General features: G+C 43.8%; 1 protein-coding gene across 1 annotated transcript in view; it reads right to left on the bottom strand.

Moving 5' to 3' along the window:
• Nucleotides 1-5,808: 5,808 nt before the first annotated feature.
• LOC8052353 (upstream activation factor subunit spp27) overlaps nucleotides 5,809-27,505 on the bottom strand; it is a 40,139-nt gene continuing 18,442 nt past the window's right edge. Inside the window, exons 4-9 of the mRNA XM_029979712.3 lie at nucleotides 22,780-22,869; nucleotides 20,802-20,862; nucleotides 12,896-12,960; nucleotides 7,775-7,834; nucleotides 7,600-7,654; nucleotides 5,809-6,509 (exon numbers count right to left, since the gene is read on the bottom strand). Of these exons, the coding sequence (XP_029835572.1) occupies nucleotides 6,442-6,509; nucleotides 7,600-7,654; nucleotides 7,775-7,834; nucleotides 12,896-12,960; nucleotides 20,802-20,862; nucleotides 22,780-22,869 (399 nt within the window). The 3' untranslated portion in view covers nucleotides 5,809-6,441. The remainder of the gene's footprint in view (nucleotides 6,510-7,599; nucleotides 7,655-7,774; nucleotides 7,835-12,895; nucleotides 12,961-20,801; nucleotides 20,863-22,779; nucleotides 22,870-27,505) is intronic.

Below are 27,505 nucleotides of genomic sequence, written 5' to 3'. Positions count from 1 at the left end.
TTTTGTAGACTTTATACATCGTAACTTCCTTCACCACTGCATAGGGAGTATTCAATGGCGGCCATTGCTGTGCGCTCGACTGCTGAGCTCGCGCTGACGGCGAGCTTCCACATTATGTTAAAACAACCGTGACTGGGTGGGAAAAAGCCTTGACACCAGAGGGGAAAAAAAAACAAAACATTTATCCAAAATTAGAAGAGACAGGGAAAGAAGACGAAGACAGTCAGACGACGCAGTTCTGCAACGTGCCTTTCACACCATGAAGTCCGAGCATGCGCTCTGCACATCATCCTCAAATATGGCGTAGGGCGTTTTCACATGACGTCAATCCGCCATTTTGTTGTTTCTTTTTCAAACAGGAGGATTTCATCGCAACCCGTTGAGATGTCAGCGTGGTAAGATATAAGCTTCTGTGGGGTCATGTAAATCCTTGGAATGCCCGCCTTCGGCACACGCCAGAGCTCACAACAAGATGAACAAAATTACGTCAGTGAAAACACCCTATAGCGCGGAGCACAATTTAGTTTTCCGAATTTTAAACACTGCTATCGCATATTTCGCCAATAAACAACTAATTGCACCAGACAAGAGAAATGTTTAAAGAAGTTTAGCAGGGTTTTAGGTAATTGGATTTTGAAATTCATAATCTGGTGTCCACCGCGGTCGATAGCATTACCTCAAAGAAATATTAATTTATTTCAGGTGCTTTTTTTAAAAGGTAATTTTAGCTGTATGTACACGTGCATAAAGGGACACAAAGCGAACATTACATTGCCACGTTTTCGCATTTTGATCAGACACAGTACTAACACCAGACTACCTCATACGTTGGTGTCACCTAGAGTCACTAAATCTAGTGTCACCCATGACCGTCCTACCACAGTAATAGTCTGATGACAGCTTTTAACTGCAAAAAAAAAAAAAAAAAAAAAATTGTTATGGCAAATTGTTAGGCAATTGTGTTGGATATGTGAAACATTCTTGCATCACAAATGTTTAGCGATACCAAGTTTTTAGAAACCAGACGCCTACGTTTACGCCACTCTTCATCGGATAGTTGAACGCACGACATGAGTACACTAGGGTGGCTCAATGTCCCTCTGTAAAGGGTGATGCCACCCTTTGTAGTACCCGATGCCGACAGTCCGCGCTCACGGGTAAAATACAAAGAAATCGACGAAAACAAAATGTCGCCATAGCACAGTCAGCGCCAAAAACGCGTGCAGGGGCACGCTCTTTCACGCGCTTCTGAACAAAAAATAAAAATAAAAGTGTGGGACGAAATGGCCAGATGTCTCCACCCTAAGCAAAGCGCACATGAAGGCACCCTAGAGTACACTTGATAGTTGTTCCTAGAATGAAGCGACACTACCGCTATTCGGGCTGATAAACCTGGCGATCTTCCAGTCTTCCATACAAGTTCCTCTCCCTCAGTGCGCACAGGTGGTCGAGCTTCTCCTCACCTACCCCTCAGGTCACATGATCTCCCCAATAACCAATCGGTGTCGAGCACCTCACTTCTCCTCTCCCACCCCATAACGATGATAATCAGTGTCAAGCCTTGCGGCCACTTTTATGCAGCGTTCGCGAAATGCCGAACACCTAGCCAGAATTTTTCACATTAAAACGTGCGACAGGGTGTCAAACTGCATCTGCCGGAAGCAGAGCGGATGCTCCGCAAGGCTTTCCTACCAAACGGCGCCTCAACTCACGGCGGTGTACCGCGACATGCTGGAAAGACACTAACTTAATCAACTAAATAGTCTGGGTTCGATTCACACCTGGCACAAACACTTTTTTTAGTGCGATAGCGTCTCCTCCCCTACTCAAAAAACCACCCTTTTATCCATGCTACATTTTTGGGTTTCACGAAATGCCAAACAACTAGCCAAACAATGTTTCACGTTTAAAACCCTCAACGTGTTTTTAATGTGCGGAATTTCAGTATTACCTCATCTTTCTGCCCGCCTGGCACGCTGTAGTGTTAAGAAGCATAACAGTGATGCAACTGGTCGAAGTCATTATGGAGCATATGATTGCACATATTAAGATTAATGCATCAGCCTGTCCAACTAAAAGGCAACGTCTACTTTGCCTTCTCAATTATGTGCAACCCTTTGTTAGCATCGATCGCACAGCAGGAGCGATTCCCTCAAACAAAGAACTAGCATTTAAATCCGTAGAGAAGCACCACAGATGGAAACAAGATGACTGAAGGACAGCACGAACTGCTGTGAATAGCTACTCAATCAAACTGAAATAATGTTAAAATACAATAATTTTGAGCACCCAAATTAATGTTTCCTTCAAGTTCTATAGATTGTAATAAAACTGCAATTTATAATTCAGATCAAAAACAAAGCACTTCCCATTTGATTAGGAACATCAATTAGTTTATATGTAGAACTTCACAACAAAAATTGCTATGTGAATTATTAATACACCTTAAAAACAATTCTGCTGAATTCACTAAGGTTTTTTTAAAGCTTCCATCGATTGTTCCTGCTAATTTACTCACTTCTGTAAAAGTGATAACTAAAAAAATTGGCACAAAAAATAAACATAAAGTACATACAAATCTTGCGATACTGAAGTATCCTTGCCGTATCTCGAATTAGAAAAAGTAGTGCACTAAGTGTATGAAGTGGGCATGGACAGCTTTTTGTTGATATCGGGCCTTGGAACATTGACATCAAAATGGAATTGAGGTGTTGTTTTTTTTGCTGCTGTTCCATTGCCTTCTCATGAGGTTACACCAGCTCAGCTTGTCTGTTTAACATCTTTTCCGTCGGCGTTTATGCCACTGATGTGATTGCTGCACCAAAGTGTTTACGCTGCTATATCCTGCCACATTTGACCAAAATGTGAGGAATTTGTGCCAAAACAACTTTATCTTTAATAATAGTATTTAAAACATAATAGCTCAGGTCTGGCTACCCGGCCGGTAGTTACTTTAGGCTTATGCGAGTTGATTATTGCCTCCAGTACCATACTATTTGACTGCATTTTTGTAACAAAGACTTACGGAAGTCATGGTCTTCTGGCGCATTAGTTGTGTGCACTTCTCGCCGTACATTGGTGTACTGCAGAGAAGCGACTACTGCGGAGTAGGCATCACAATTTTGTGTGTCTTGCTTCACTGTAGTGCACCCTGGTGCTAAGGGAAAAGCACTCTGCCAAAGCCAGGATATCGCAGTCCATCATATATACAAGCCGAAATTGTATTCAGGAACGGACTTCTTCCAAAACCGACGCGCCCCATCGCGGCGAAATACCACGCAGTGCACTCTGGGAACTAGTAGGCCACTCAGTTTCGGTTTCGACTGAGCAGCTGCATCTCATGCTATCACGCCGCGACCGAACGCGCTGCTTGCGTTTTCGATTATCTGACTTTTCACGAACGTACAATACACTCATTCTCGAGCGATACAAAACAAAGGCCGGGGCAATTTCCTTGGTTCCCGAAACACCGCATATCGTGCGTGCGTATGCAAACGTATAACAAGTCGTGGCTTAGTCACCTCACCCCACGAGTGCATGTTTGAGCTCAATTTCAATAATCCCGTCTAATACCAGTGAACTAGAACTGAAATTTGTTCATCTGGGGCCTTACACGTATTTCGTTTGCCCAACGGCCGCTTCTTGTTACTTCATTGGGCGAAAAGCAAGCCGCATCCTCACAGGGTATCAAAGTTGAGCCCAGCGTTTCCGCATGAACTTTTAAACGCAATAAATTCGACCTCACCACTGCACAAAAGTTACTATGTCTTCCTCGTGTCATCATATATCTTCCACTCAAATTTTATGCTGACAAAAGATTAACTTTTTGCAAACGCTGAGATCGGCTAGCTACGACGGAGGCCCTAACAAGCGTCCCCTACTCCTCGCTAAGCCTTTTTGGACGAGCTTTTACTTACGCCCAATATCTGTGCCTGAACGGTGTGTCTGAAGTTATCTCGGCATACTCAGGCAGGAAGAAAGCAAACACATAAATATTTTGGCCATTAGCAACCGTCAAATGCGCTTTGAATTCGTTCGTTTGACGCACCGCATGCCCGTCCAGCGCACTTGCGGCGCACGGTGCGACATTCTTCACACGAGTGCTCGACTTTTGCTTTCTTAAAGAAGTCTGTACGTGCGAATTTGCCGATATGATTGCAGGATAACTTTATGCGCATACGCAACGTTCAATATTAGTGGAATGCAAGCGGGCGGGGACTTCACTTCGTGCAGTGCTGCGGGCTGCAGTACAGATAAGCGATAAGTGTGTTAAAATTGAGCTTTCAATGGCGCCTCCGAGTTTTACCTCGCATACTCAAGCATATTAAGAAAAACAGTAATTGCAAGAAGTAATATTTCGTCTATGGACGCACGAAACAAACAAACTTCCTGATCAACAACACTAATGTAAAGGCGCGAGCTCGATGTATGCATACTTATTGGTTGCTACAGTTTGTTGATTCGTAAACGAGTAAGATCCCCGAGCTTCGCAGCGTCGAGATTCCCAGCACTGGCTCGTCCACATACCTCGGTTGGAACGCTAACAGGAAGGCTCAAGTTCAACAATACAACAAGGATGTGTTAAGACAAGCTATACTTCTCAGGCTTGTGCTAAAGCTTCGAGGTCTGGCCCTTTACGTTAGTTTAGAGACCACAAATGATGCTTTCGGGACCAGAAAACATGAGATAACGGCCGTAATAGTCCACGCTCTGTGTATAGTTTCTTGTCGACGTGTCGATGGAAACCGAATCTATGCCGCCCTCCTCCCTGGCCAACTAGTTCCCAGAGTGCAACGCGCGCCGTGTTGCATGCAGGGCTTTATGGAAGTAGTCTATTGTGTCCCATCTCGCTTTGGCAGAGTGCTTTTCCCTTAGCACCAGGGTGCACTACAGTGAAGCAAGACACACAAAATTGTGATGCCTACTCCGCAGTAGTCGCTTCTCTGCAGTACACCAATGCACGGCGAGAAGTGCACACAACTAATGCGCCAGAAGACCATGACCTCCGTAAGTCTTTGTTACAAAAATGCAGTCAAATAGTATGGTACTGGAGGCAATAATCAACTCGCATAAGCCTAAAGTAACTACCGGCCGGGTAGCCAGACCTGAGCTATTATGTTTTAAATACTATTATTAAAGATAAAGTTGTTTTGGCACAAATTCCTCACATTTTGGTCAAATGTGGCAGGATATAGCAGCGTAAACACTTTGGTGCAGCAATCACATCAGTGGCATAAACGCCGACGGAAAAGATGTTAAACAGACAAGCTGAGCTGGTGTAACCTCATGAGAAGGCAATGGAACAGCAGCAAAAAAACAACACCTCAATTCCATTTTGATGTCAATGTTCCAAGGCCCGATATCAACAAAAAGCTGTCCATGCCCACTTCATACACTTAGTGCACTACTCAACATCCATACACTGCTGCATGAGATTGTTGGTCTGTTCTCTTTATTACCTCCGCCTTTAGAGTGCTCTTATAAAAAATATTAAGGCTTCAGTGTTTTGAAAGACCACTCCAATAAGGTGCCTCCATACATCTGTACTTCAGGGCGATTATCCATAACAATGACCACATAAAACTGCAAAGGCATGTAGAAAAGCCAGCAATGTGTTGTCCGCCAACAAGTAAAACCAACCATATGTTTCATCACATTTACGAAGACAAATGAAAGCACCAGTAATAAACTCGTAACAATTAGACACAGGAGAGATATCTCTTTTTCAGATTCAAGACTACCAACTCAGGAAGCCTCACAAGGTGGGTTGTGTCAAGAAAACCGGTGAACAGAAGTAAAACGCTGAACTCGTGGCATTGAGCCAGACCATTATCACAAGGCCATGGTTTATTACACTTCAGATGATGGATGGCTGACACTGTAAGTATTGGAAATATTCACACTATTATACACCAATACAAGTGCAATAACTTTCGAGTCGGGACTGTCTCTTTCCAGAACAGTTTAATGTAACATTACTAAAAAAAAATTAAGACAAACTCCTACACAAACCTGGGCACAATCGAGTGAAGGCAGCACCGCCGGCATAATTCAAGAAACTAAAATTCTATGCAGGGCCTGGAAGTGCCTAAACGTGCGCCAGTCGTCAAAATTGAGAGGCACAAAAACAAAAACGGTGTTACCTCTGTGCAGAGCTACATTTGACACGTGATTATGAGAGGTGATTAATATTAACAAGACTGCAGTGATGGTCTGGAAAATGTATACCCCATAAAGAAACAAAGCCCAGGACATGAAGAGGGGGTTCTCCTTCCAGCTATTCATCATCACAATCGTCCCTTCAGCTGCCACGTGCACACACACACACTTCACAAATGTGTGATAAATACTCGAAGGTACACACCCTTGTGGAGAAAACAAAGAGAGAGGGGAAAGGGAGGTTTACTAGTGGAGGCACGCCTGCAACATTCCGAAAAACGGTCACTTGACGTCTTTGATGTGATTCTTCAGGTACTTCATCATCCCGAAAATCCGAACACGCTTTTGACCTGGAAGCAAACGAGAGATTAATGCATTCAGAGACATGTTCTGGTGAGAGAAGGAAGGTCCACCACAAATGCATTCCTAGTTCTCAAAATAGCAAAAATTCCAGTCGCTACAACTTTTTGCAGTATGTGGGTCTAGGGTCACCAGTATAAACAATTATTGCAACCCCCTCGTATAATGACCGAAAAGGAAAATAAATTATGATGATGATAATGAATAGTCTGCTGAGACCAGAGTAGTGGTTCCTCCATGGCAGAACAAAAGAGTGTAGCATAAAGAATGTCTATTGATATTTCTCTGATTATCAAATCACTGGCAGTACAGTCTACTAGCAAGGATTATTTGAAATAAGTGGCACATTTAAAGGGATACTCCACCGTTTTTTTCATTGTCTCCGATTTGCTTGAAATTTTGCTAAGCTAACCAACAAATATTGCTAAAATAGTATCCCAAATATTAGGTCAAAATATTGTTTTTTCGCGAAGTTATTGAATTTACAGTTTTGGTCTTCACCATGTTTTTCAAACTGAAAGTCTCTACTGGCAACAACGAAAAAGTGACATCAGTGGAAGGCAGGGGTTAACTTTTTGGACTACAGAAGTTGTTCTTAACGGATTTGAAGCAGTTTCTTGGTGTCAAATGAGTGCTTTGGAAGCTCGCTCCCGTATCCGCGCTCCAGCACGGAACAAATGATTGGCATATTCTATTTTTAGACTACTTGCTCGACTGGCAAGCCTGCCTGCCACTGACGTCACGGCACGGAAAAGTGCGCGAATATTTGAATGTTGGTTTTTGCACCATTTTCATTTGCCGATTTCACAATACCTATTATGAATTTCGCGATACTAAATAGCATACCGGAAAGGCTAAAGGCCGGGGAGTTAGAAAATATAGTTAGTTGATATAGCTCAAAAAATCGGTGGACTAACCCTTTAATAGTGCAACAATAGAGTACAAACTTACAAGTCTACTAATGCACTTTCCAAGACTGCTCCAGTCCTTCTTCCTTTCCACACAAATGCCCCAACAACTACCTAGTTTCTTTTGTTGTTTTTTTCCAAACTCCCCATGCCAAGGTTCAAACCTGCTCACCAAAAACCCTGAGAAGCTCCGGATCACAGATACCAAACCGTTTGTTCGATGGGTCCTGCACAAGAAAAAAAATAGAAAAAGAGACATTCCCAGAAAGTTTACCACAAACAGCATAGTGAGCACTCATGAAGAGCGAAAGAGACAAAACTATTGAGAATACTGCGCTTCAACTCACAATAAGCTCCCTCTCCCGGAATATGCCCCACATTCTCTTCACCACGTCATGCCTCGCCATCTGGAAAAAGGCAATTGCACACCATGATGTGACAAATGCACCAACAGTCATTCACATGTCGAAAGCACACTTGTGCTGTAGCACCTAAAATACGTCGGTTGGACAGACGGCGTCCGGAACACAGGCTGTCACACCTCCAATTTATGAATGATTACCAACAGGCTTCAATGAGCATGTTGGCATAGATCTGTAGGAAATTAAATCATTGCCAGCAAAGAAGTTTTTCTTGTCTCTCGTATTTTCTCTTACCAGCATAGCAGAGATCTAAATGTGTTAGGAACGCCCATTGGAAGCGGCAAATGGAAGCATGCTGCCGTCAGTTGCGAGGAGGCTTCTCTGTGGTGTTTTTGCAAATAATTTTAGCTTCTCGCGAAGTGCCTGCACCACAAGATCCTCCATCCCTTCAGGTCAGAAATCACCTCGATTATTGCAAAGCTTGGTTCTACACGTAATGTAGAACCAAGCTTTGCGACAATCGAGCCAAACTTTGGAATAAAAGTTAGAGGACTGTCAAGCCTCTCAACTGCATAGATTCAAAAGCTTCAAGGATTACTAATTTGCTACCCTAAAGGCGCATTCACACCAGCAATGTAAGCAGTCGCGCGATGCGACTAGATCGCGTCGCAGAAAAATTAGATGGTCACACTGACGTGCGTGATGAGAGAGTCCAACGCCTTTGTTGGCAAGTCACTTCTCGAAAACTCTCGCTCCGAATGCCATCAAATGACTCAGCCGCTCCGCGACTAGATCACATCGCAAATGTCGGGTCAGCAGACGACTGCTCAAATCGCGTCGCTTTTTTCCCGCGATGGTCGCTTTTGCGATGAAAGTTATCGTGCGACTAGATTGCATCGCCAATGCAATCTAGTCGCATCGGCGATGCGACTAGATCGCCTTAAGGAATTAGAAGATCCCCTAAATCGGGCGGCTTGGCAAATTCAAATGCTTAAGAGCAGGAATGGTTTTCTAACTTTGGGTTTCAAAAACGTTTGACATATCTAGCTTTATGTTTCCACAACCTCTGTCCAATGTCTCCTTGAATTTTATTTAGGAATACTGCAGGCCAATTGCGGCCCAAGCAGGATTGGGGGTTACAAAAGTGGAGTAAAAAAAAAACGCAACACCAGGTAATCCGTAAAATGGGAGAGGGGAACCGGGGAAAATTATGCAAAAATTGTAATAAAGCACATGTAATAGCTCACAACATATGCCATATGCACTTGTGGCATAGACATATGCCACAAGTGCAAGCTCATGTTTCTGATCTGCTCCCACTGCATGAGCTCACCAAAATGAGACCGCCTAGGCAATCTGCCTACACTACATCAAATCTCGTTATTGTGATTGTCAGATTAACTCATCTCAGATTTATGAAAACTTACAAAATCACCTTCCGATTTTCTATGGTTCCAATGAAGAAATATTTTAATAGTATGAATTTCAAAATACCGAATATTTCCGAACAGTATACAAAATTTAATCGCTCTTCTATGTGGTAAACACCTCAATATTACAAATTTTTTCCTAAAAAATGAATGAAAGGTTTTTTTGTGCTCCCGCTACTTTTATAGTGGCTCTCAATTCTGACAAGTACCAGAGCCATCTATACAGGGCAAGGTTGGCATTATTTTGAAGGTGCCAACAGTTTAGCAACCATGACCAGAGATCAGACAACTAAGTATTTCCCCCGCCATATTGTGTTACATTTGGGCGGAAAGAAAAACACAATCCTCGTCTCTCTCAAACACCCGAAACTAAGTAGTGTTTGCACCAAGTGTATCAGTGCAATGAATAAAAAGTGTGGATCTATTTCCAGAGTTTGTCAGTGGCATGCTAGTGGACACAAAGTAACACACACCTTGCAAGGTTAAGCCTTTTTGCAGTCAAACAATCGGCAGATGTAAGAGGGCTAGCTAACTTGACAGCGGAGGCCTAAGAGGGCGAGATAAAGGCACCCCTGTTGGAATTTGCTTGGGGAGATTTGAACCAAATATCCCCACTACACTGAAGGTGCCTCTATACCTACAGATGATACAACTGCTCGTGGAGGTTTTCGCCAACCTACGGTAGTTGCGCTAAATGGAGGCTGCAGCAAACCAGGACATTTTAGGAAGTTGCAGACCTCTATTCGGTTAGACTCACTCAAAACAGAACAGCAGACTGGGCCATGAGGCCTCAGAAGAAGCACAAGAGGAAAAAGGAAAAAAATTTTGCACCCTCTTGCGGCACCAAAAAATCGCGCCGACAATGACGCAGCCTCGAGGGGACAAGAAGGATCGTTCAATTTTTACTGACCAAACTTCAGTTTCATGGTCCCTTTAATCTGCTCGGTTACACTCAGCTAAGTGGAAATGTATGAAAGGAAAGGACATGCTCCTCTTTGGTTGGTTTAAAATTCTTGCTTGACTGACTTAAAGAAAAGCTGAATAGAAAACCAGCCATAATGCTCAGTTGCTCATGCACCAATTTGATCCTGAACGACCCTGCAGGACACTTGTGAGGAGCAAAAACTGCAGGTGCTCGACCAATCCTCTACTAGACTCTCGTGTACTATGCACTTGACAGAAAATCAGACGGATGGCACAGAAACCAGCGCATGTCCCTCAGAATGCGCTCGGATGCTGATTCTATAAAGGCCTTTGGCCTGAAGGTCTTTGCAATACCTGCAAAACAGGGGCATGACTTCCCACAGTCTATAACCACTACAAAACATTTACCGCTACAAACAGGCAATTTAAAAATTCCGAATAAGGGAGGTTTCAAATTATTTGCACTCAGTGCACTAAATGTGGATTCAATGAAAGAAAAAGAAAAATCACAACACACGTTATAATATAAACAAACATGTCCCTTTGAATGTACCATTTCCAAAAATCTATGATACAGTGTAGACTGCATATAACGTATGTCGCGGGAGTCGCGAAAATCTGCACTATAAGCGGTACCGCGCTATAACCAAAACATCAATTTTTCAGGCCAAAATACATGCCATGAGACAACTTACCTTTGGAAAACAATTTATTTTATATTAGATGAAAAATAAAGCTTAGTTTGAGGAAAGTCTTTATTTCACCAGACTAGTACACTTCTCTCTCAAGTGTGTCACATGTTTTAAAAGAAATTAGTAACTTTTGCCTGGCGCAGACTTTTAACGGCGTCGCGGGTTGCGGACGGACGTTGCAAGCATTCAGGATTGCTAACCCTAATCACTTTTCTCTGGTGATGAAAACGCGTGCAAACTCGCATCCTTTATACGGTACGCGCATGAAATGCTCCAAAAAAAGGCATGAAATGCTCCAAATAAGAAATCCGGGCGATGTTCGAAAACACAAATGCTTAGAAAGCACCACTGTAGTCGGAAGTAAACAAACGCAACGACACGGGCGTTTCTGCTGTCATGAGAGTGCCGCCACGACATAGCCGCACGAGTAGGTGGATCTTCCCTTCTAGTACGTGCTGGGTTACCTAGCGACACACGACGAAAATTCAGTCAAGGATAGCGCTTTTATGCGGAACGATGAGCTTCCACTACGCCGTCGACGATTACCACCGGTGCCATGTTTGCGAACACGTGCGCGCGTCCCTCCGTCGCTATGGCAACTGAAGCCTCTCTCTTCGCTTCTGCCCGCTTCTTCGAGCAACCTCCTTGCCATCCTTGCCCCCGCGAGTGCCGCTTGCGGCTAGTGCCGTTATCTAGTGTCGCACAGGGAAGCGTGCTCGCTGCGCCGGTCGGCGCGCTGCTCTAGAAGCCGCACTATAACCGGTATTTCCCTTCGCGCGCCTTCATTTTAAGCGGTATGTAAGTACATGGAGTTCTATGGGAGGCGAACCGGTGGTTTAAAAAAGCCGCGTTATACCTGGTCCTGCACTATAAGCGGTTACGTTGTAAGTGGTCTATACTGTAGTGAAAAACAAAAGCCTTTTTTTAATCTCTTGAGTGCCACGCCTGAGCATACTTAGGCATGCTCCCATGCAGGTTTCAGTTTCGATTTGCTCCCTACCTCTCCCAACTGGGCTGTCTACTTTATTCTTACCTGTAGAGCAATGTTTTGTCTCATAACAACACCTGCTGATGGCATGTGGAATGTTTTGTTCAGGGGAATTGTTTCGGTTTGCCCCTTCGTTGTTCCAGAAAGGCAAGTCTATGACTAAACAAGAAAGCGACAGTTCCAAAAAAAGAATGTAGTTTAAGGCCATTTGAAAAGAGCGACCCTGCGGTGCGAGGCTGGGATGCCACTTTGCATAGTACCGTCTTGAAAAGTATAATTCTATAAAAATATCCTAGGTTGGAGGCTTCCACGCATCAATTAACGAGCCCATACAACAGAGAGTCTTCGATAAAGAAATATATACTTCCTAAAGCATGCTGCAGTGTTTCTGCATGGAAACAAAATTTTTGTTCGACGTGCGTGAAAAAAAATCCAGCACCCAAAGGTTAACTGTTTTGTGGCTGTGCTCTTTTGATGTACCGTTTTTGAGTATGCTATTCTGTCACTGTGCTGCTTAGATGCTATGCTGCTTTGGTGCATGCTGTTTTATTGCAGTCTCCTCTTGAACAACACTCAGTTGTCCCAGCTTACATTGTCCAAGACTGTACCATTCAACCAATTTCATGTGGAGCTCGTGCTCACTAAACCGAACAGAACCGTGGGTGTCTCACGCCAAGCCATCAAAAGGCATCTTGGCCAGTTAAGACTGTGACAACAATGATGTCTAATTACAGATTGCAATTCCTCCAGATTTTGAACAACTAATAAAACAAGGCACAAATGTGTAAAGACGGAGATGACCAGCAAAAAAAAATTTTCAGTTTACATCAAACTTGTGAACTACTAGCACAAAGTTCATAATTTGGCTGGCAACATACAGCTTCAGCAAACATGATGCCAGAACCCATGTTTCAATTCAACGGCGTTTATCGCCCGCCGTCATAGCCAGGAGCGATATGGAACCAAAATACAGCTGCAATTACCACTGCCAGCCTCCGAGGTCAGTGACAAGGTTAAGCCAAACTGCCACCTTTGAATGCACAGTCAAAACTAAGCCACAGAATTGGCGCACCTGGTCTGATCCCATGACAGCAGCCAGTTCAGGAGACAGGGCACACTTCCTTGAGTATGCAGTTTCTGAAAGAAGAAAAAAGAAAGCATTGCATTGTGAACAATCAAAGGCTAACAAGGACCATGTTATCAGTCCTAAATATTGCCTCCTGCCAACTTTGTGCAACTATGACTGGTTTGATGGAATATTTATAGGCTTGCTTCCAAACAGACGGTGGCTTTTGACAAGACACAGATTGTCATATTCAGCAAAACCTGTTAAAATAAACGTAGATAGGGGGTATTCATTCAGCTTAATACGTTGCGTCACAAGAAGAAAGACTGCCTTCGTTTGGCACTAGTGTGGTCAAAGTCGTGATTTGCAGCAGGTGTTCTGTAAGGTTAGCTGCATAACGGTCAATTTGAAAGCAAATAAACGATGAGGATAACTTGCACAGATAAACACTGATGTCTTCCCGATCGTCAAATGTGGTCAGTGGAAGGAAAATATTTAAATATTGACCGGATGCAGCGTTAAGCGGCTCTGGCGATATGCCGAGTGGCATCTAGGGACATGAAACACCCAGTGTTCCGCAGTTACCAGTTTCTGACAAATGGCATGTGAACTATACTCCATGACTAGCCTGCTACAATAATAACTCATGAGCTAGCCATCGAAGAGAGAGGATGCCGCTTAAATTTTTCTATGTATGTGCATATACATAGAAAGAGAAGGGAGACAAAGGTGTTTATACAAACGATGACGATAAGAGGTGCTGCCCGGCACCAATGTCGCCCTGATTTCCGGCTTGCCGTGGCATGCATGCTAAAGCAGGTAAAGCCTATCGCAGCCAACGCTAGCCAGCGCAAGATTGCTTCGTGCGATTCGTGCTTCGCAGGGTGATGCGCATTGTTGGGCGTGCATTGGATCACATAAAATTTTTAACTGAACGGTCTGAACCAAATTTGGGACATATGGCTGTCCCGACAGGGATGACGCGGGACTCGGGACGCTTAATGAAAAGTCGAGACAGTCCCGCAAAATCCGGAACAGTTGGCGAGTGGCACATCTCAGGGCCACCAGGCGCCAGACTATCGCCCCCAGTACACTCCGCTTCACCTTACGATGGACTGCGAGGGTGCCAAGCTGTTGAAGAAAAGCCAGTCCAATGCTGTTAACCATGTTGAATAAACCTGAGACTGGGACAGAAATGAACACAAAAGTCGAAGGAACAGGAAAGGACAGGAGGACGTCTCCTGTCCTTTTCTGTGTTGAGACGTCGTCCTGTCCTTTTCTGTTCCTTCGACTTATGTGTTCATTTCTGCCCCAGTTTCAGGCTTATTCAAAATGGTGAACATTCACCAGGGCCCATTTGCTCAAAGCGCGGTTAAGCGCTAACCATGGCTAAAGTTAGCTGCAGTACCTAGGAGAGGGATTTTGAAATCACGTGACTGGCTCGGTAGGGATGCAGGAAAACATGGCGGTGCCCCGCTGAGTGAGCGCCGCTCGCTTTGGAACCAATATGTCGTAGCTGCAATATTTGGCGTGTTAGTCAGCAATGAATGGTGCAGGAGGCTTTCGCTTTGCCTTACCTCACTTTAATCGCAAAGCATGATCAATGACCTCGCCACATTTTTTAGAGTCTTTTGATTGTGGACATTCCTAACCCTAAATGAACGCAATAATTGTCGGCATGGCAACGTTTTTAGAAAGTGGATTGCCAGAAGTCTAAAACAAATTTAGCCTTGCACGAGCGTTCGTCAAAGCCTTATTATGATTATTTACTTTGAATCTTTTATAAGAGGAAGGGCGGCGCGCGCAGACCGTAGAATTACACTTCCTGCGTTCTCCTCCATGCTTGGGTAATTTACTAATAGGTCTATTTTCACTCGAGCCAAATTACAGGCTTTTCAATTTATGATGGTGTTATATAGAGTTCTTAGATGCTGGCCAACCATGCTGCCGGTGTACCGCCCGCCTTTCACTGCTCTCTTCTTCCTTATTGTTTCTAAGGGACTGAACTTAGTAATCCTTTTTCGAACTTGGAAGGAAATTTCAACGAGGCTTGTCTTCCATTCAGACAGCCAAGCATTTAGAAATTTTCCAAACAAGGGTGAATTTAGTTTTACCTTACCCAATACCTGTACCACGAGCAACAAAAGATCTGTCTGCTCAAATGTACGCCGCACTCCGTCGCAGGAACCCGGTAGCACGCAGACGCCGCCAGCGCCGAATATTCTCCCCGCAGTTAGAGCGTAAACTAAATATGCGACAATGCGCCAACCAATCAGCAAACCGCGATGTCACAATATTGGAAACAATATTGAAAGCGTGAAATAGAAGTATCCAATCTCGCAGCAGCACCACGACGACGACGACGCTAAGAGGGTGCTGCACTGGGCGTTGGTGGTGCATCAGTCTAAGCACTGGTCCTCAGTAACTCGGAGGCGGCAGCTTTCTGCTTTGACTGGGCTACCCCCCCCTTGGAGCCTGATGCTTCGACCCCAGTGACCAACAGCACCATCATCTTCCTGGGGCTCCTTTGTGCAACCGTGCACCGATCGAACGGCAGGCCGCAGATCCCCTTGGCCCACTGCTGACCTGCTTCAACGAAATGTGGACATCTTCAAATCGAACTGACATCCTCCGCAATAGCAACAATCCATCTTGTCGTCACCTTGCATGTGTATACTCATCGCATTATCATGTACATTACACGCGGCACCGCGGGCCTCCATGGTACAGGCTGTAGCCTTTACGCGGTTGTCCAGACCCAAATAAAGAGATTACATTATATTACATTAGCAATGATCGCAACTAGGGTGTCGCAATGTCCTTCTGTATACGGTGATGCCACCCCTTGTAGTACCCGATGCCGACAGCACCCCCCATGCTCACGGATAAAATACAAAGAAATCAATGAAAACAAAATGTCGCCATAGCACAGTCAGCGCCACAAACGCGTGCAGGGACACAATCTTTCACGCGCTTCTGAACAAAAAATAAAAGTGTGGGACAAAATAACCAGATGCCTCCACCCTAAGCAAAGCGCACATGAAGGCACCCTAATCGCAACTACGCAGTTTGCTCTGGTTCCGAACATGCGTTCGTTTATTCTACCGTTGAATATGGACTTGACGAAAACCTCACATGCGCCGAGTTTTCAGTCACCAAAAGTTGCACCTTTTTACTACAGCGACGCTAAAATGTCTTAAATTAGTCGAGTCACACTTTTAGAGCTCACGACCACCACTAGGGGCTGTTTCGCGGTTTGTGGATGGCCACAAGATGCTCGCCTATTCAATCCAATCAATGGCCAAACTTTCCCAATAAACGGCTCTGGTAGCTAGCGCGCATTTCTTGGGTCCCCCCTTTTTGGCAACTTTCTCCACGGAAGCCACTTATATTCGCTAAAACGAGTAGGTGACACCAGCTATCACCCTATAATAAAACACGGAGCTATCGCCTCATCCAGCCCTCATCCAAACTTGGCAAGGTAGTTGTAGGTACCTAGTTGCGAAGGGCGGTTAACTTTTAACCGCAGTTAAAGTTACCCGGCTTCGAGCAAATGGGCCCTGAAGACAAACACCAATGCGACCGCGAACGTGGAAACTGCATACGCTGCAGACATTTTGTCAAACAAAGCGACGGGGCCATGCGTGGCTCCCTGCATCCCTACCGAAGCCAGTCACGCGATTTCAAAATCCCTCTCCTAGGTACTGCGGCTAACTTTAACCGTGGTTAGCACTTAACCGCACTGCAAGCAAACGGGGCCAATTCGCCTGCACTTTTACTATATTATCTCCAATGCTGCGTTAGTGTCACATGACCTTCGAGAAGGGTGCAGCAATGGGCGCATATTCACGACATTCACAACGCTGGAATAGCTGGGTGGCTCGTAGTGTCTGCTGTGGTCCATCATAAGCTGAAACGAAGTGTAGCTCTAGACGCTGCTCAAGATTTTTTTTTTTTTTTTTTTGCGTTTCAAATGCAGCACATTATTGGTTCTTTTCTCGTTCTTTTTATTTGAATTATCTTTTGATTGCATTTCGCTCTCCCCCTCCTCTTCAACTGAACTACTCAGTCATACATAACAGGCAGTTCGACAGTATGACTGCTTGCTGGCTGATTGATATTGCATGAGTACTCTACTTGGGTTATGTTTCCAAGTGCCTGTGTGACTGCGAGAAATAAATTATAGAACAGAACAGAACAGAGCATAGTTCTATTTTCATGAGTAACAATGTCCAGTAGTATAGTAGTATGCATTTTGGGGGGGTTTGGGAAACTGCTTCATAGTAATGAAAATATATTTTGCCAAAATAATTATTTTTAGGCCTATTCCTAATTACATGATGAGTCACCCTCTGATTTGTTTCAGAGCATATCATTATTTAATTTTAATCCAACAATACACGAAACAATTTCCTACACAATTGTAGCAGGTTGTGTATGTGTTTCTGTATTCCTTGACGTTCCATTTGTGTTTGCCATGTTGATGTAAGTCAAGCTTCATTTCTGGAAAGAATAACTGCAAACAGATCCCTCAGTTGTAGGGCCATTTAATTATTTCAGTTAAATAGTCATTTGCAAGACCAAATCCTACTAACATGTGTAAGCTTCTTGACGCATTTGATCAAACTTCAAGCTTTATTCAATGGACTTTGTTTTTTTTTTTTTTTTTAAACAAAATAATATGTGGTATGTTACCTTCAAAGCATTAAGCTTTCTTTACATCATTACCAAAAATGTGACAGCGCCACGTGCAGTGACAGTGTGCCTGACATTTGCGGTGACCAAGTGCAGTTTGCATACGTGGAGCAAATTATTATGCATTTCTCATTCTCTCATGTTATTTTGAAGTGATGGAGCGAATCTGCCAAACTTCAGATTCGGCCAAGTTCGCAAATATTTGGGAAACCTCTGCGTATGTGCGAGAACGCGACAATGGAAGTTTTCAGTACAATTATGAAAGTATTAGTTCACCAGAGTAAAACACAAAAAAAAAAATCACAGTGTATTTATATAGTTTTTGAAACAAACTATATACTACTTGGCATGTAAACATAAATATTATTTTGGGCCACTGTGACGTTTATTTCGGGCAAATTAACTGAAATATATGTAAGCTAATTTAGTTTCCTCTTCATTCCACCCGTTTTTCAGTCGTAATAAACGCCAGAAGGGCCCAAAAAAGTTCTTTGATGATTTCGGGGGAAAAAAAAGAAAAAGCTTAGCAGAAATTTTTTTATAGAACAAAAATTTTAATTATTTTCTTTACTCCGAAGGTTTTATGCCATCATACTTTCAAATAATGAATCCACCACGTTCAGACACCTCTCAAATAAATCGTAGCGCCATGTGTTTATGAGGCTGATTTATACAATCACTTCGAGAGCCAACAAAACATTGTGGGCACCCGATATATGCCATGTTCAGGAAACTATGACATTTTCATTGGCAAATAAATTGACATTTGAGGATAGCGCAACATTTTTGTTTGATGCAACAAGGTAGTTGCAACATTGACTGGAAAGTACTTTAAAGCACTCCTCGCAATTATAGCAATCCTGTTTTCGGCTCATAAATAGTTTGTGCCAAAACAGAATTATATTGCTTTCTAATTAGCGTTATTTCGCGGCTTTCAACTATTTGCATTACACTAAACAAAGAACTATCATGCTCGACGTTGCACATTCGACAGTCCTCTTCCCATCTTCCTAAACGTCCGAGTATGTCCTAATATCAGAAACCGGCATTTTAAAAGTTAAAAACGGGATGCTGCGAATATGGGACGCACATTTTCATGCAAAGCTGGCGTCAAGTGACTCAAATAGAAAAACATGCACACTTACAATAATATTGCTAGCTCTTCGGATGGAGCAGCCGTTGCATTCATTTTCGCGCGAGCGAAACGGTAACTCGCGGAGAAAGTAAGAACAGTGTTCCCGCCTTTATTTAACTTTATCAATGTACAGACGCTTGCAGGTTTGTGCTGATAAGGCCTCAAAACCGAAACTCGCGTATTGTTACAGCGCCCACTACCATGCAAACTCTTCACACCTCTTCTGCAAGAAGGCACTGTAAAATTGCCAGTAAACACACAAAACTGACAATAATCTTGTAGGATATCACGTTATTTAATAATCAATCTACATTATAGTATATTTAAGTTAAAAAAAAAAAAAACTTGTTTTGCTAGAATAACGAAATATCAACTTTTGCCCAATCTTTAGAAAAGTTTGGCAAAACTTCACCTTTGCCAAATCCCAAGATTCGACAAAATTTTGGCCAATCGCTAATATTTTGGTGCGATGAAAACATTACACTCCACCTTTGTGTCCAGCTACTGAGTGCGTGCACAACAAAAGCCAAAGGAAATGCATTGGCGGCCATAGCCTAAGGTAGAGTTATGAACCGATTTGAACCGGTTCACACTTGGTGAAACCGGTAGCCAAACGATATTACACATGCAGCACTGAATTGTAACCAAACCGGAACAAAATACAAAGCCGCTGAACCCGAACCACACCGGAATAATGACCGATTCGCCACCCTGGCTAGAAACAAGTCATGGCTAGCACATGACTAGAACATTACTGATACAAATTTTCCATGGCTCTAAACGGGTAGCTCATGATGATCGGTCTCTGTGAATGGACAACATGATGCCCAAAGGCTGGCTCACACATTTGCGTTTGACTGCGACCAAGTGTGTGCTGTGATCTGGTGGAAGTGTTAAACTCTTTCCGTACCACGCCCATTGGCCATCCATCACCCGTGATCGAAGGATTCCATGCTCTTCCAAAATTAGAAACTTGGCACGCAGGAACGCTTTGCGCCATCTTGTGGATTGCTGAAGAACTACAGCTTCGATTTTGATTTTGTTTCGAGCTTTCTCCCAAGCTGGTGAGCTATCAGAAATGAATCTCTGTGCAATGGTGGCACTTGCCAATTGTGCTGTCCTGCTGACATTGAAGAGCGCTAGAAAAAAAGCCTCAATCACACGATTTTACTGCTTTTGCTGCTTGTCTTTTAGATGACAGCACCAGTGTGGACTGTGGATGATGTTGGAACAAGCACAGCGACGTCTCACCACCGAGATGCAGAATATCGACAGGTGCTCCTTGGAGAGCGTCATTCAAGCTTCCTCATAAAGACACCAGCAGAGGAGAAGTTAGAGCAGTGCTATAACAAACCAAGGTTTTGTGCAAAAACAAGTTTTCTGGAGGATATGTGCCTCCACATGCAACAGCGTCTCTGAATGGCACGACGCCACGGAAGCACACTAGCCTAAAGACCAGAAAAAGACACTAGAGATTAACTTACAGAAGTGATAGTGGTATATATGGGATCCACTTTGTATATTTAGGACTTTTAAAAATCATACTATGAATCAATACAGCCACATATGTTTAGACTTTTTGTTCTCATTGTTGCACAAATTCCAAGTTCAGCACTCAAATTTCAAAAAAACAATTTTCAGATATTAGTATGTCTTTTTTCTTCTTCTAAAGAGCAGCTTATTGGCAGCATTTTGATGTATCATGATTACCCATATGCTGACTAGTTCTTAAAATTAAAAACGTTTTGTCCATCCCTCAAGAATCACCACTTTTCCCCGTGGTACGGAAAGAGTTAAAGGGGCACTAAATCGATTCTGAGATCGTCCTTTTGTGGTGACAACTCAATTTAGATGCTCTAAGCAACTCAACAAACCCAAAACCACAATCGTGCAAAGCTTATTTCCTCGTTAGAAGTGTGTTCAAAGATTGTGACATGCCCTTTTTGGGACTCAGTTGCAGTCAAAGGCAAATGCTTATACCAGCCTTGAGACAACAATACATCATAGTTTTGTTGCTCAACAGTTTTAGCAACTGTTAAAAAATAATGTGACTATCTGAGGTAACCAGACCATACCACTGACCTCTCTTGGTTCCCTTGGGCTTGGCCTCTTTCTTGGCACTCTTTGGCTCTTTCTTGACAGTCTGTAGAAACATCACCACAAACAATTAACTAAATACTCTCCGTGTATGTCAATAGAATTGAATCTTTCTGTTATGTACTCTTGTCATCTGCCTTCCATGTTCTCCTGCTAAAGAAAGTTCATAATACACTAATCATGATGTTTAAAACCCGAGACTGTGGTGAGGAAAAACGAAATTCCGAGGACACGTAAGCACTTATGAGTTGTGAATGCGAAAGCAAGAATGTCCTTCTTCCGCACCCTAGTTTGTCTGCGGTGTACTGGCGTGGACGGCTATATTTCGCTACTGCCGAGGTTACAGCCAACAACATAGATGCCTCGGCCCACCCTCCTCCGGCAACGCCTGACACGAGAGCAGCGGCAGAGCAAGAGCTCTCGTGAAGCGGCTGCCAATGGTTATCTAGGAGCCGTTTCGGTCAGCCAATGGGAGAATGGGCATTTCTTCCGTGTCTCTTTTTTTTTTCTGGTTACAGATGCCGCCAGCTCCGCTCCATGAGATAGTTAATACTTTCGCATTAATAGGAAACTCTTAAGTCGAAGAAAGAAGGCACAGGAGAAGATGTCTCTTGAGACGTCTTCTCCAGTATAAGTTGGCAAGGACAAAGCAGAAACCTTTGTAAAGCTTTCAAACTTTTTTTTTAAATCTCAAAATATAATATATAACGCGAGAAACCCCAAAAACTCAGATTTTCTTGCATCATGAACGAAGGTTCCGAAAAACACCGAATTTGTGGTAAAAAATAAACTGAAAAAAAAAAAAAAAAACTTTCAGCCTTTCCATTCTGGTGAAGGAAGACCAATGAAGCTGTACTATGAATGAAATAATGGCCGGCCGCAAGTCGGCAAGCCAGAGTGGAAAGGCTGGAAAGGTTGCCGCCATCTATGAGCGACGGCGAAAACCGGACAACCGGCAAGTCGGTTGTCTGGTTGCCGCTGTCGCTAATAGATGGCGGTAGCTGTCCAGAGTTTTGAGTCGAGATTTGTTTGCGCACGGACACGATACTGGGAAAACTAGCCCTTAACAGCTCCGCTGTAAAAACGTCCTGCAATTGTTCTCAAAAATACACTCCAAAAATGCAGAACCCTAGTTATATCTAAGTGAAAATGTGGTCATAATGCTAGTGTCTCTCGGAGAAAATCACAAGAACTGCTAGCAGGGGATCTCAAACTTTTAGATGTCAAGGAGCCCCTCTCTGCCTCAAATGGCAACTGTAGAGCCCCCCCCCCCCCCCTCCCCCCCCCCCTCCCCCCCCCCCCCTCCCCCCCAGTTCTGGCAGCAATGAAATACAGCAGTGCAGAAGCCTGCAGACCTTTCATACAATAATGTACACACAAGGCAGCGTTTGGCTCATAGCTACGTATCAGTGAGTGGCTCAGATTCACTAAACTAGACTAGTGCTTAACCTGGAAGAACACTTCATTTATACTCTACCTCACTAGCTGCATAGAGTACTGAGGGACGCCACCTTTGTAAAATTTTGAGTACTATCGAGACCGTTTATAACGAAGTCCGTTTTAACAAAATAGCGGCTACAGTGAAGCGATCACGATTTCCCATTCCCTTTTGCACTTCGCTAACTGAAGTCGGTTATAACGAAATAGCAGATATAGCAAAATGATTTCCGATTCCTGTCGACTTCGTAATAACCGGTCTCGACAGTAACGCGCTAATCTCCGGAGGCGTGAGAAGCAACGTGGGGGAGCACAAAGGAGGGTAAAAGGGGAGTTTCTCCTTCCCTCTTCCCCAACTGCCTGCGTTACGCTCTCGCTCCTGTAGCTTGGTAGTGCTGCGTGCAACTAGTGAAATAGCGGACAGGGACAGTTGAGGAACTTTGGGAACTCTGAGAACCCCTGGGTTTCTAGGATCCCCGTTTGAGAACCTACTATGTGCCAGAGGAAAGCATAAGTTGCTGCTTACCCGCGACTTCTTGACTGCGCGACTCCGGCTCCTGAACTCTTCGTCTTGAAGCTGACGGGCAAGTTCTGCGTCATCCTTACCGCCGCCGTCCTTGAGAAAAAGAAAGAAAAGGGAAGAGCTGCTAAAACAAGTACCCTTACAAATCACAGCACCTTCACCGTTTCACCTGGACGTCTACAAACGGGAATGTAAACTCGAGCTAACATATCTGCTCCAATTCTCACTAACTAAAGCCTTCCACTCCTGAGGAGAAGTGGGAAAACCTCAAGTCGGTGAGGTAAAGAAACAATTGCTGCCTAATGTCCAAGGTGGGTGCTTTCATTCAGAAACAGCTGGGGGAATAGACCACAATATGCAGCTCCTACTAAAATATGATCAAGTACTGTGCTTTTACACTGTGATTAGCAAAAATATGAAAATTTAGATGATGGGCCCATCGGCATGGTGAATGAATATTTATTTATAGACCTTCTGATCTTAGTAGTTGCCTCACTGGCGGATAGAATGCACAGACACACTCACCGCCATGGGGTGGCTTCAATTCGGTTGGTTTCGGTTTCAGCATCCTCACAGCTGTGTTTGTGTTTTATGTCGTTTCCGCCTTATGTTGTGATACAAATGTGTCCCTTGCAGCCCGCAACCAATTAAACAGCGGTAGTGAGCCACTTTAAGAACCATGAAGTGCTTTAGAGCCTAAATGCCAGACTTTTTAATGTTATACTGCACCTGGTGAATTTTTGTCCTCAATTTCAGACAGGTTCGGACACTAAACGACTGAACTGATGCACAAGGAGGATCTCCATGGTCTACAACCATATCCATTGATACTAGTTTCCAGAAAAAGAAATTAATGAAGAGACTAATGAATAAGTGCACAGTAAAAAAGCAGGTCGACAGCCTGATTAACAGTGTGCTAAATCGCGAAGAACAGAGGAACTCACTATACTCCGTTTACCCCAGACCTGACAGGGCGGTGGAAACTACATGCCCATTGGACCAATCGTAGGTCTATAATTTGCCATGTGATCACGCTCCCTCTCATACGTACAGGGAGAGAGCGGGCTCAAGTGATGAAAGGAAGGCGGCTGATTGGTCCGGCGAGCATGTATACCTTCCAATGCACTGTCACCTTAGGGGTGAAGGGAGTATAGGTGGTATTCACTGGACGTCATATTTGAGGCAAGCGCTCACAGCGCATGCTTGGGAGGGGTTTCCCGTCAGTTCTCAGGCAATCACAAGAGAAGAAGGGAAGGAGAAACTTTCTTCTCCCCAGGAGTTTCCTTTGTATGTCCCAGGCTTCCCCAGACGTCGCTATTCTCGCTCTAGAAGATTATAAAAGATTAACTTTCACTCAAAATTCATACAAAAGCAGCTTTCCCCTCTCTCTCTTCCCCAGTGATTCGAAAGCAGCAGCGAGCTCAGCTATGACTGCCAGTGAATACAACCTATAGTTTACTGCCCACTGTTTGATTTTTTGCAAGCACCGGCTTTTTGCAAACTTTGCAGACTGGAAGAATCTTCGATAATGATGAAGAAATCTAAAGAAGTAAGTCATGCTGCCTTAGTATTTTTCTTGAAGGTATATGCAAAGGAAAAAAAATTTTTTTTTAAACAGCCCAGATGGAAAAAGGATGTTATAAAACAAATTTACATTGAAGAAAAAGATTTTGAGAGCTATATTTACGGCGCAAAACGAATTCGTAATTGGCGACCGTGGGAGCCGCCACGGGTCACGTGGTAGACCTATGCGTCGTCGCGCGGCGCCACTGCCGCCTCAAAGTCACACCACTGCTGAACGCTGAGCGTGGTGCACCGCCGTTTCAAAGCGTTTCTCCACGCTGCCGCCACCCGCGCAAGTTTGTCTGCTCCGCAGCGCCATCGCCATTGTCATCTGACCGGCAGACTAGTCTGTCACGTCTGCTTACGCTTTTTCAGGAGCTTCTATTGGGCTCTAAAAGTTACTTATTAATCTTCGTTTTTTGTTGCACTTGAAACAAAGATGAATAAGTAACTTTTAGAGACCATAGGAAGCTTCTGAAAGGGAGCAAGTACCACGCGACAAATAGCGTCCACTTTTCTGCGGTGCCCGCGGGCACCAACTACAAATTTGTATAGCACCATAAATATAGCTCTAAAAATTTTTTTTCCATTATAAAATTGTTTTATGACTTCCTTTTCCCAACCAGGCTGTTTAAAAAAAAAAGAATTTTTCCTTTGCATGTGTCCTTTAAAAAAAACTAAGGGCTCAAGAAATACTTCAATAATCCTTCCTATGCCAGATAGTATTTTTTTTTACTTACGGTTTTGTTAAACATACTTATTAAGGGCATTCCCCAATGTTGGACTTACAGGACACATGCAAAGGAAAAAAAAATTTTTTTTAGACAGCTTAGATGGAAAAAGGATGTCATAAAACGATTTTACAACGAAGAAACAAAATTTTTAGAGCTATATTTACGGCGCTATACGAATTTGTAGTTCGCGCTCGCGGGAGCCGCCGCTGGTCACGTGGTAGGCCCGCGCGCCGCCGCGCTGCGTCGCCGCCGCACGCTGAGCGTTGTGCGAACGGCGCTTCAACGCGTTTCTCCACGCCGCCGTCGCCGCCTCCGCACAAGTTCGTCTGCTTCGGGGCGCCGCCGCCGTCGTCTGACCGGCGCACAGGTCTATCACGTCTGCTTGCGCTTTTTCAGGAGTTTCCTTTGGGCTCTAAAAGTTACTTATTCGTCTTGGTTTTTTGTTATACTTCAAACAAAGATGAATAAGTTACTTTTAGAGGCCATAGGAAGCTTCCGAAAGAGCGCAAGCACCACGTGATAAATAAAGACCAGTCACGTGATAAATACAGACCACTTTTCCGCGGTGCCCGCGGGCGCCAACTACAAATTCGTTTTGCGCCGTAAATATAGCTCTAAAAGTTTTTTTTCTTCAATGTAAAATCGTTTTATGGGGTCCTTTTTCCATCTAAGCCGTTTAAAAAAAATGTTTTTTTCCTTTGCATGTGTCCTTTAAGGATAAATAAACTATTTGTGAGATGGGCATTTCCTTATGACATACTCAGGATATGAGATAAGTGACAGGCCAATCAAGTAAAGCCTAAGATCGGTCTCCCATAAAATTTGCGAAATGAAATTAGCAGGTACCAGAGAAGTGACCTCCGACAAGTTTGGCTGAAGTCAAATGCCAGGCACCACTTCATGAAACTGGTAGGTAGGTCTTTATCAGTTTGAACAGAAGCGCTTTGTAAATTTTGGCGTCGCAAGCCAATTAAAGCAAATCCATATACCGCACCAGCAACACCGCACTTGGGTGATTCCATGCAGACGGCTTTTTTTTTTGTATCACATCTTGCGGGCCACAAACAAACTCAAGCTGACTGTAACATCTGTTTTACAAAGGCAGCCCCAAGCTTTGTGTTGAGATTAATTAATTTAATTATATATCTTAAAACAAAATAATCAAAGCGCTTGAATGACTGCTGACATGGAATCCAGCACGGTCCGGGGGGAGAGGCACGAGCGTGGCCTTGAGCCCGCAGGGGCGCTGTCAAGATCATGCCGGTGTTGCACGCCGGAAGAGAGAATAAACTTGTTGAGAGTTGAGCGCTGTCAGTGTCCGATGTGTTTTTGTGTGTCCCTTGTCCTCTCTTGCGTTCACATACCAAGATGTTTAACCAACATGCTCTCCTACATCTATCTATGTTCATCCTATGTAACAAGAGCCTCCCTTCGCTGTCGATGTCCCCACTCTTGTCCTCCGGCATTAACAACTGGTAAGCGCAGTTTCTGCATGCCGCTACCCTTTTCTTCTAAGATTGCAGCTTTTGATTCGACTCCAAACCTTGGGATTCTACATCCGAAAAAAAAAAAAACAAGTTCCTCCGGAGCTGCAGAGACTTTACGGCTTCGCCCCTCAAGACTGGAATGCAAACTATCACATCATCCAACTTGCAGGGAAACAGATATCGAACCAACTGAAAATTGTCAACGCTGCAATTCCTCCGTTCATGGGATCATATCTAGGACCAAACATCAAACGCACAAACGAGTATGAATTTTTGGAGACCAGATCATTTGGGTTCTTAGAATCAGCAAGGAAAATATTTTTAAAAACACAGCTACCACCCCACAAGAAAGCACGCGATTTTGGGAAACCTCAAGGGCCTGGATTTCTCAACTTATCAGACCTGCATCTGACACCCCAAACTGCGACAGTTCTCAACCGAAGACCGAAGTTCAACCCAACCGTGGGACTGTCTCGTGGCGACATGGTGTCTACCATTCATCAAGCTCCAACCATGGTGCCAGAGACCCAGCGGGACCAATTTGTGACCTCAGCAGTAAGCTCAAGTTGCAAGGAGGGATTTGTCATTAAAAAGGACAGAAGCCACACCTCAACGCTACCCGTGAGCTAAAGTCGTTTGATATGCGTTTACTGGTATCAGACAAGGAAGGAGTCTTTGTAGAGTTGAAAGCTGGAACATATAATAAAGAATCATTAAGAGCGGGAAAAAAAAATTAAAAAAAAACGATTGAACCCTTTTCGAGAGCTTAAGGAAATGGTGTGCAAAGTACAGTAAAAGAATGAATTGGAGTCTGTTTGTGCCTCTATCAGAAAGGAAAAGGAAGATCACCAAGAGGTGTTTTACAAAATTAAAACTCATAAGACAAAGAAGCCGTTCAGGTGCATAGTATCCAAAGTAGGCACGTGGCAAAACGTACTATAGGTA

The sequence above is a fragment of the Ixodes scapularis genome, unplaced genomic scaffold (genome assembly GCF_016920785.2).
Source record: "Ixodes scapularis isolate PalLabHiFi unplaced genomic scaffold, ASM1692078v2 PGA_scaffold9__187_contigs__length_104089568, whole genome shotgun sequence".
Classification (NCBI taxonomy): domain Eukaryota; kingdom Metazoa; phylum Arthropoda; class Arachnida; order Ixodida; family Ixodidae; genus Ixodes; species Ixodes scapularis.
The sequence above is the reverse complement of the archived record's forward strand: the minus strand, read 5'-3'. Positions and strand labels throughout refer to the sequence as shown.